The sequence below is a fragment of the Corvus moneduloides genome, chromosome 3 (assembly GCF_009650955.1).
Source record: "Corvus moneduloides isolate bCorMon1 chromosome 3, bCorMon1.pri, whole genome shotgun sequence".
NCBI lineage: Eukaryota > Metazoa > Chordata > Aves > Passeriformes > Corvidae > Corvus > Corvus moneduloides.
Window position 1 is genome coordinate 100,479,557 of NC_045478.1, and position 11,447 is coordinate 100,491,003.

General features: G+C 38.9%; 1 protein-coding gene across 1 annotated transcript in view; it reads right to left on the minus strand.

Annotated features, from left to right (window-relative positions):
- USH2A (usherin) overlaps positions 1-11,447 on the minus strand; it is a 387,508-nt gene that overhangs the window by 126,198 nt on the left and 249,863 nt on the right. Inside the window, 1 exon segment of the mRNA XM_032102996.1 lies at positions 2,195-2,529. Within this exon segment, the coding sequence (XP_031958887.1) occupies positions 2,195-2,529 (335 nt within the window).

The following is an 11,447-nucleotide window of genomic DNA, read 5'->3' on the forward strand; positions in this document are numbered from 1 at the left end:
CTCAGGACTGTATAATTTATTCTTCCAATAATTGTTTCATTTTGATTGTGGTGTTCTGTTAGAAAAACACCAGATGCTTGTACCCTTCTTACCAGTTATAGAACCGGTCTGAAGTTGCTTTTAATAGTGAGCTGCAGTTTTAATAAAATTGTAGGTACAACAGTGTTTCTACTGGTGCCCAGCAGTTTAGGGTCATATGTATATATATTCACTTAAATACACAACTTGATTCTCTAAAATGCTGAGCTGCTCCCATTCTGGAAAGGTGCTTACTGCTAAATTCCAGACAAAGTACGTGGATATTCAGGCACATCTTAAACACTCTCACTGAAGTGCATATTTGTGAAAATGCTTCCACGTTTAATTATTCTGCGGAGCACCTTGTTGTGCGTCACACCTCTGTTGCAATTATCAGGCTGACCAGTGGCTTTGGGTGTAATGTGACGCTTCTTAAAGTTAAGATCATCTCCAGTCTCATAAGGACATGTTGGACAACACCATTCCAGATTTGAGACCCTGAATTCAGAGGTGTTTAACAGGTACTGCATACAGTGATTTAGTGTTTCTTCAGAACCAGAAATCAACTGAGCTGCTCTTACAAGAGATCTGACACTTCCTGTGCTCCTTGGCAGCTAGGGAGTACATGCACAACTTCCAACAACTTTTACTCTTGAGTTTAGGGAATAATCCTCAACAGGTACAAGCAAGCATTTTGCCACTTAGTGATGCCAAACTGAATTACTGCAGAAGTTGGGATTGTAATTTCAGAAATTAAATAGCAAAAAATAATTAAATTCCAACTCTGTCAAAAAAATCAGATGACTTTATAACAAGAACAACTCTCACATGAGTGGCTCATCAGTGTCAACCCAAAGACAGATCATTACAGCTTTACAGGAAACCATCCTGGCATATTCTGTCCAATATATTTCATAGACGAGTCTTGAAAAACATCAAATCTTTTTGAACACTGAGTGGCGATCATGTGTAAATCACCCCCACTGGCAGCTGCTGCTGCTACTCTGCTTGCTGCAGACTTCTTGTTCCATCATGCTGTACAGAGCAGCTGCTTCAGTGGTTGTTCTTGTTGAGGGCAGCATGGCACACCATGAAAGAAATGAAATCTGCAGATGTAGGTCGTGCTGAATTACTTCAATAATCTATGGTAAAATGGTCATGTTGTTAACCCCAGAATAACAGACACTGCTTTTCTGAAACCTCAGATTTTACTGTAGAGCAATCATCATTTCATTCAGTTGTAGTGTGCCCTAATTAAGCCTGAAGAAAAAGTCGAGCTACTGTGCTGTAATAACATACGCAACTGAAATGGCATTACATGATAATTATTGAACCCATCAGTGCACCTAGAAGAGAGCTACCAACCAGAACATGTGGAGTACAGAGCTATAATTCCATGCACAATGTTTCATGATACATTAAAGCACTAGAATGAAAGATTTGACATTTTTTTATTGTGTATATATAAAGATATATTTGTCTTTATAAACCTTTATGCACTCAAATCCGTATCTTTTTAATGTGTATCTACACACACATGCTCAGTAATCAACATTCAAGTCAAGATTCCCATCCCATCATTCCAGACAAACCTCCGAGGAGGTTCCTTTCTTTGGCTCCTGTGGTGAAATCCAGCCTGCTATACCCAGCACTTCCTTGCATTTCCTATTTTGGCTATGCCCTCACACTTTTAGCATTTTAACTTCCATTTTTCTTATGCACTGTCTCATTGAAAATTTATTCATCATTTAAGTTTTGAAGATTATTTCATGTCATCATCCTTCCAAATGGTCACTTTCTCTTCATGTGGAATAACCCAGAGCATTGAGAATATTGGATGTGTTAATTACTCGTGTTTACAGAGATCTATTCTTTTTCTTGGCATTTTATTGGTGGAACTTGTTGCCTGAACTCATCACCAAAAAGTGGCTGATGCTGCAGCCCAAACCACTTCTGACTTTGCAAATACCCTGTGCTTCCTCCTTCGGGTTTTTCAGACAGCACCGATCTGAAAGACCCAGAGCCTTCCAGCACAGACTACACACTGGTTTGAACAATCCTGGCTCTTCTCTGAGCCTTAAAGAGGAATTCAAAAAGTCCAAAATTAAGACATCACATGACAAAGTCTGCACTGCTCAGAATTTTCAGAGTCAGATGTAGGTCAGTCTTGGCTTACCTCAGATGGGGACCATTGGGCCTTAGCGGTGGTTGCCAAGAGATGGCAATAAAGGATTCACTGATTGGAGTCACGGACAAGGGACTGACACTCTGAGGAACTGTCGAGGGTGTGGTCACTCTCGTAGGCAAACTCTCTGTGCAGCCTCCTAGAAAGCCATCACCTCCAGTACAAGCAATCACTGTGACAGAGTAGTTTGTGTAGGGGACAAGATTGGTCACCAAATGACTCGACCTCGATGAAGGGTTCCCAGCGATGACAATGCGTGGGTCAGGCATGCGAATCTCATAATTAAGGATTTCTCCATTCGGTATCAGGGGAGGCTTCCAGGAGACCTGAAGGAGGAGGATAAAAAAAAATAACAGATTTCTTGCAGTCAGATTTCAGAAATACAGACACAACATGCTACAGATGGACACAAGAGGGATCTGAAGATGTTCTTTTCCATCAAAATAGACTTTTATTTTTCAAGGGAAATCAGTTAAAAATCTAATCTTTAATTTTAGTGAAGTCTGCAGTAACAGTTGTAACCGTTGAAAAATCTATTATTTTGCTTTACCAGTAAAATGTGAATGCTCCACATCATTCAAAATTCCATGAGATGTTCAGATGCATTAGCAAAAATACACTAATTATAATAAGTATCACTAATTGTCACTTATTTTCTTAGGGTTTATTACCTAGTGTGCTCGACTATCAGTGGCAGAGTAAAAACAAATCTTATTTTGAGTTTGCACAATTTTCAGAAAGATGTAACTGCATTAGCTCCAATAAGAAAACAGATCTTTCTGCACTCTTTATATGATGAAATATGCAGGTTTTCCCTTTTGTTTTTAATTAACGTATTACATTAGTAAATATCAGACAAAGAACAGGCACAATTTTCCATTTGAGGAACTATAAAATTATACTGAGAAAACTTTATCACAAAAAGACTGGAGATTTCATGCAGAATTCATGGGGTTTATTTATTTGTATATAAGTAGACATACACATGCACATATATATATGTATACATACTTCTACTTTTACTGTGGTTTTACTCTTACTAAGCTGAGGTTAGGTGGGGTTTAAGTTTTCAGTTTGTTTGAGGTTTTTATAGCACATTTTTATATATCTATAGTTAGTTATTTATTCTTACCAGCTCCACTGAGGAATCACACTCAAATAATTGCAATATAAAGTACATGGATGTTCTAAATTATTTTTTAAGGCTTTTTGCCACGGTACCACGACAGAGGGGACTTCAGACTGGCACAACGAGGACATGTAACTTAACATATATTAAGAATGTCAAAGTTTCTTAAAGGTAGTGTAGAAGCCTGTATCAATATTCATTTCCCTAGAAATCCCAGTGCAGGAAGCATATAAGCTTTGCTCTGCTCTGGGACTGTTTTCCTTGCCATTTACCCACTCATCTATAACAATTGCTGTCTCTTTTCCTCCCAGGCACGAGATAATTAAGGATTGAATCCAGCATAGAAAAGAAGACAGAAATGGAGAAAACTTAGATATGCCTAAAACCTAGGTATGCATAGAACAAAATGAACAAAGACAATACTGAAGTGTTAAATACTAATACCACAATACTTTAGTTTCAGTTAATTTGATCTTTTTCCTTAATTTTCTCCAGTCTCCAAAATAAGTATCTTTAAAAATGTATATTCACAATTACACATGGCTGTGGAAACAGAGAAGCTTGATTTATAAAATGATTTTTAAAAGGCCCTTGGGATTACAAAATGCTGTATCTTAGGTACAGAAGGACCTCTTGGGCCATCAGACTGCAAGAAACCTGGCAGCAAAGTGCTGGAGAAAGCTGAAGGATTTCGATAACAGATTCTGGAATACTATTAAACAGAGAATTAGAAACAGGGTGATCTTGAGTAAAGACAGCAAAACCAAGATTATTGGTGCCCACATAGGAAAGGCTTAGCTCTGGCTAATTATCAAATGCTGTATTCATATTCCTGTTGCTTCTGGCCCCAAATCATGTTCAAACAAATAAAGAAAATACTACCGATAAAGCAATGCAAAATTTCACAGAAAGTAGGAATTGATTTTGCACCATTCTCACAGACATTGAGCAGAACTCTCATTTTGAAGTATTTCATGTGATCTAGTGATAAGCTTAGGAAACAGAAGAGCAGATAATGACCACAGAAAAAGTTTTCAAGTACAAGTATGTGCTGGTTTTGGCTGGGAAGAGTTAACTTCATAGTAGAATGGGGTTAGTATGGGGCTGTTTAAGATTTGTGCTGAAAACACAAACGTGTACACAGGGATGGTTTTCTTACTGCTGAGCAGTGCTTACAAAGGGTCAGAGGAACGGAGGAAGAGGCAAGGGACACAAGTCGAAACAAGGGAAGAAAATGCAAAGAAAAGCAAGGGTTACATAATCAGAAACTGGAACAGGGTGCCCACACAGGCTGTATAATTCTTGGACATGCAAGGATGGAGTACCTATCCTGAAATTCTGTCTCAGTGTAGGTAACATATTCGACGTCTTTTTATCTGAATATTAATAAAGCAAATCTGTCAGCACTGGTGTAAAAAGACTTCTTACTGCTTAATGCAAGGTGGCTTCTAATAAAAGAACTATACACCAAATACTTTGGAAAATTCCTAATACTACACTCTCAGAGGATAAAACTGTCTAAAAATGTTCACCTTGTACCAAAACTTATTTCCTAGAAAAGATGATCAGTTATTTTCTAATCACATTTAATTTTCAATGCCTAGCTTTTACATCTGAACCCACAAAATTACTCTAATTCAACTGGTGCAAGATTCACCATACCCTGTAACCCCTTCACATAAAGGGACAGATAAATACCACGGCAGGAGAAGAGAGGCTGCTCCATAACCTCAGCTCCTGAGTTTTACACAGAGTGTGCACTAGCTGGTACACCTGAAAGCACTCCCAGGTGTTGCTGCACAGCATTTGTTGTGCTCTAGCAGATAGAGTATTTCATGCTGTAAGTAACATAGATACTTTGTGGGCCTTGCACTGGGAAATTTCTTTAAATTTTAATATTTTTTTCCTAAGAGAAATAAAAACCATTCTGAACAAAGAGTATATTCAGTCAGCAGCACACACAATGCAACTTGTTTTTGTCTGGGCACAGATATCTCACACAAAGATACGTAGATCTGCTGTTGCTTTGATTAATATTTTTTTAAACTAGGTAATGGGATAACCAAGGATATTCCCTAACCCTGCTGTGTCACTTGACCTGCTTAGAACTACCTGTGTCACCTGGGAATGACAGGATATGCAATCCCTCACAAACATCTCTTGTCAAGAGGCAAGGGGACTGCCTGACCCATAACTGAAGATGATGGAGCCAGCCTGGCTAACACACACGTGGCACTACTGGACCTCTTCTCCACTCTGACGTGCCAAGGTTTGAGGTAAGAGCTTGGCAATGCATGAAAGCAGGAAAGCTCACTAGACAGGCTGTTTTGGAAGCAGTAACAGTTTGTTCATTGATTTGAAGCTCAGCACTGAGACCATGAAAGAGGATGCCCATGAGGAAGAGAGAATAAAGTAACTACTGGGAGAGATTAACTGATTCAATGTAATGACTCTGGAAGCTTTCATTTAAAGATCAAAGGACCTTATTTTCTCCACCACAAAATTTAAAGAGACAGAAATTAGCCATTTTCCCCCCATTAAACAGTTATAACCTTGGAATTTTTTTCCTTTTTTGACAGCAGTTGGAACCCTGCAACTTAATTCCGAGCTATTTGAGGAGAGGCATTGGCACATGTAAACTATTTTACTGTTCAGGCCTGGCTTCAACAGTTTGCTTTTAAATCAGTATGTTTGGCTTAATTTTATTCTCATTTCTCCTAGATACTGCTTGTAACCTCTACAAACAGAATGTAATAAATACACTACTGAGAGCTTTTCACTGTTGGTCTCAAAGCACATTGTAAGTCTCAAATTGCAAATATTATTATTCCAGTTTTACAGGTAGAAAGACTAAATCCCAGACTAAATCACGTATCAGAAAGATGCAAAACTCCAAAAAAAGACCTGCTACCCTAATTCCGCATTCCAGCCACTGGACTATAGTCCTCTGATGACCTCCCAGCTCCCCCAAAATACTTGGGAGATGAATTTCCTCCTAAATTCTTATCTGTCTTAACAGAAATTATTGTGGGTTCAATGAAGAGCCAGGACCATACTGGAAGTGCAGATTCTGAGAAAGGTCACTGATAGTTCTGCTTGTACACCGTGCACAGGAGTCACACCCAGCTTCAGCAAGGACTACCACAGAAGAACAGCATGATCAAGTTTGCAGTAGCAGATTGCTACTACAAAAACTCCTAGAACTTTGCTTGAGTAATGGGAAAACCAAAAGAACATTTATTTATGATCCTAAACACCTACACTAGAGTGTTTCAACTTTATCAAAGGCAGATGGATGATGCTGATGAAACCCCACTGTATAATCCATACCAAATGAGCAAGCTGTGCAAGAAATCACAGGCCTAACATGTGGAAAATCTCTAGTGTGCAACTTAAGGTTGTTCCTATGGGTGTTGGAATATCCTAAGTCACTCAAGCAGCACTTATGTGTCAAATGAACCAAGGTCTCACTGACCTTAGCCGCATTACAAGGCAATCTTCACACAAGGATTGACCGCTCCTAAACAATTTCCCCAATGCACCAGGCATACCTGCATAAAACTGGAAGGGTGGTGAACAAAGTCCGAGTCCTTTTTTTCCCTTTCCCAGCACGAAGCTGTTACCTGGGCTTACTGCATCTCCCTTCAGCAGACACAGCTCAGGAATCAGGGTTGTTTCCACTCTCGAAATTATGTTCTGGGCTAACGGCAGACTGAAGTGTTTGGAGAATGAAACAGCAACGGGGAGTTTTAATCTGGAATAGAGGAAGGGTCTTCAGACCCTCATTCTCTGCCACATAAGAACCTGCAGAGGAGGAGCACTGAAGGATCACCTCACTGTTAGTCACCAACTTCAGTGACCTTGGAGTAATTACCATTGCTTCCAACATTCTGTAATCAGAAGCACTTCACAGGACAGCAAACATTAATGCGTGAGACAAAAAAACCCCAGCTCCAGAACATGTGCCTATAACTAATGCTGTGGGAAATAGAAAATGGATAAAGAAAACACCACCTTTTTCACGGATGATACTCTAACTATAGGGTCTGCTGCTTTAAATGTGTCTGTGATATCTGTTCCTTACAGCTGAAATCTTTCTCCTGTGTATTTTAATCCCAGCCTATTTACGGAACAACAGGCATTTAGCAGTCCACTATCCAGCTTCTGGGCTAATGAAGAACAGAAGACAACTATAAAAATAGAGCCTTGTTTATTTGTGGCTGCTCACTTGCATATCCAATTTAGTAGTGAAATTTGAGAAATAGCTACTAGAAAAGTTTATCGCTGCGGCAATAAATGATAATCTACTGCACTGAAAGAGTACAGATGGCAACTCTTGAAGATCCTGTGGACAACTAATGACATTGTTCAATCTGTAGGGTGTAATAGCAGCTTTCTCTGCTTCAGTTTCTTCTATACAAAGAAAAAAATGGCAGGTGAGTGGCAAAGTAAGAGACTGTCATCCCTGTGGGTAACAACAAACATAAATGACAATAGAATTAAAAAGCCTATAACCCCTCCTCAGTCAGAAAACTCATGAGGAAATACTTCAGAAAAATAAATAATCCATGAAAAATCAATGACATTGTTGAATCAATATGCAAAATAAACAAACAAAAAAGAGAAATTAGAATGGCAGTTAGGTGCCACAGAATCACCACAGGCCTTCATTCCTCACAGGCAACACATATAACATATATTAAGAGAGCAGTAATAATAACTTTTTTATTTTTCTCATTTTGCATCTAATCAAATTGCAGGAAGTTTTTATAAATGATGTTATCATGAAGCAATGGCACAACACCAGAACTGTATGTCAATGAGGTACTTATTCCATCCAGCCAGGAGGAAACCATTCTCTTATAAACTCTTTATCAACACTAAAAAGAAAAAAAAAAATGTTTCCCCTTGAGAGAAACATCAGGATTATGCACAACTCACGCCAACTTCTATCTTGAGAAAAAAGTTACATGAAGGATGATAGGAAATGGCTGCAGCTTTTTATCTATCAGTGGTCAGTGAGGAGAATACAAGCAATGTGAGCCAGCATGTCTCTGGTTAAGCCAACAATTAAGACTACAGCTGCATTTCCAGGCCAAAATCCTCAAGGAAGAATCCCAGCAGCAAAAGGGAATTCCTCCTATCAAAAGTTATAAGGCCAAAGTTGGAATATTTGCATACTCCAGTTAATTTAGTTCAGTGTACCCAGCCACATAATGCCTTTCCCACACAAAGAACTCCATTAAATAATTACTCACTGTGTAAACCAGCCTCTTTCTCAAGCCACTCAACCTAGCTACATTCTCGAATGTCATATCAGTGTGAAGTGTGAGATTGAAGCAGCATACCAATTGCAACCCTCACAAGAAAAGGAAACAATTTCTTTTCTACTTCTGTACATTAGGGTATAGCAAATCTTGTGTAACAGGAATAATGTTCATGGCATTGGCATATACTAAATAAACGGCTTTTGCAGTTGCTGAATACCTCCACCTCACTTTGGCATTTAATCAGCCACAAAAGCCGTTTATTGCGCATTATACTCCACTACCATGCACATTATCAATTCAGCAAATATTAAAAAATATCATGCAGGTGTCACAGAAATGGGTACTTTAAAAAATTATCGACAGCCTTACACTTTCTGTTGCACAAAGGAAAGCAAGTTAAATGTTATGGAGAGAGATTGGTCCATTCAAAGGAGCACACACATATCGGAAGTGTTTATGCCGAGAGTGACCTACCGTGCTGGTATTTTCCTCCTTGCAGAGTGAAAGCTTTGGTCTATGAAAATAAGCTGTATACTCAAGTGAGTACTATCCTGGAGCACTTTGAATTCTTCACATCCTCAAATCATTTTTATTGATTCAGTGACTAAATAAAGGAATGGAAATATGTTTCTCTTTTTTACAAATTCTCTCTGTTTTCAGTAGCAGTAAATATTTGAACTCATGGTTTAGGGATTGGTTGCACTGACAGCTGAAAGCCTCTATTGATTTGCAACCGTGGCTTGGTAAAGGAGCCTCTTGCTAATCTTTCCCACAGCGCCCTTCCAATACCTTCTGCTCTAACCTGGAAGGACAGCTCACTCTAGGGCAAGAGGTAATTAAAATCTCCTTCCCAAAGAGATGGCTTGTTTTCCACCCTGTGCTGGAGAGTTACCATCGTAGACACTGAGATAAGAGCACTGTACAGCACAAAGGACTCCACAAATTTGATTTGAACTCTACATAGGTGATATGTGCACTGCAGGTGTGCTGGGCTTGAGCTACTCAGGAGGGAAATTATGCCTTTCTAGGACTCTTAGGGGCACCAATGTAAAGCAATTCCATACCAATCCATCCTATTTCCACACAGGAAAACATTTCAACCACTAAGTGGCAATCCTTGCAGAATACTGCACAGTCATTCTGTCTCCGCAAGTAGCAATTTCTGTGGTGAAGGGACACGTTGAGTTTGCAGATCTCCACCCTAGTTCAAGACAATTTGGGTAAAACCCCCAAATGTTTTGCAAACAGGTGCTTCCTTGTTCTTCTTGTACTCTCCCTGTACACAGCATTCACACAAGACCGCCCCAGGGACACAGCAAAGCCCTGAGTGGTCTCAGAGCCCTACTACTCTGACATGAATTTGCCATAAAAATTCAGGGAAGGAAACAACACCACCACTAGCAAGCTAATCCATTTGACAGATCTGCAAGAAGACCGACAAGTAAGATGAAATCCCAGTCGCTTCCTCTGGTGCTCCCATCTGCAAACAAGCAGAAGGCGAGAAAACTGCTGGGTGCAGCAAGCCTTGTCTATTATCTCTTCGGTGATGAAGTGCAATGAACTCTTCTGCAACTACAGCTTTGCTTCATTTTTTTAAAAGAGATAAGAAATACTTTATTATTGGAATAATAAATGCTAAAAATATTAAATAAATGTCTTGCTGACCTGGACAAGTGAGACAAATGTTAAGATTTTTAAGAAGTCTTAGAATCTTAGAAATCAGAACTGAAGTAATATCTCAGCTATGGGATACTCACTGCACAGGAACTGTACCAAGGGTTCCCGACTTTCTCTTGCTTACGATGAATATCAATGGAACAATACTAAGTAAATTGAAATACTTGATAAATACAAGAATTTATGTTGACACCAGCAAAGAACCAATGCCCTGTACAGTGAGAGAGAGAATTTAGCAGAAGAGATACTCAGAAATGGATATTTGGAGAGGCATACATGTAACTCACTTTTCTCAATTCAATGCTGCCACCTTAAACTATTTTGAACATTTTAACTTAAATATTTAAAATTAATGAAAATTGACAGTAAAACCAAGTCATGGAAATAAAAACATCCAGGCTTCAGCATTTCTGACAAAAATTAGTCTTAACAGATCCAAAAAATATTTGTCTCCAGGTGGAAAACACAAGTCCATGACTACACGAGCAGCAGTGGCACTAAATTTGACCACCATTCATAGAGGAGTCCATATAGTTTGGACATTAAAGGGCTTTAAAGAGTTGTGAATATTAATGACAGGCTGGGAAGAAGAAGAAAAATAAGCACTTGAACTCTTCAGTAAGAAAGGAAAACAAATTTAAAAAGCAATGCTGTTTTGAAATTTCATTCTTATAGAGTGAAAACTGCATTGCCTGACTTCAGATTTCAGAAGAAATAAATGACCCAACTGACTTTCAGTATTGGTAGATTACTTAATCTCGGAGTTGAGCAAAATACAATGAAATTACAACTGAACACACATGTCTGATCTCAGGAAAAGACATTCAGTAAAGATGTCTTACAATCACTGGTAACTCACAAGCTTTTAAACCTAGGATTGAGTGTTGAATGCATTTGGCAAAAGAAAAAGAGGGGTAAGATAGAAAATTATTATGTTCTTACCACATTAACCAGAGCTTCAAAGGTTGCAGTGAGTCTTTGTGCTCAGAGTTGAAGCCAATGTGTAAAAGCTCACGCAGTGAAACGTGGACGTGTGGGTAAGCACACGATTGAACTAGAGCTACTATTTACTCAGCATTGCAGCTTCTGGCAAATCCATGAAAAATGCTTTATTATAAATTGTGGAGAATACTAAGATATACCTATAGAAGCACAGAGGGCAGAGTCG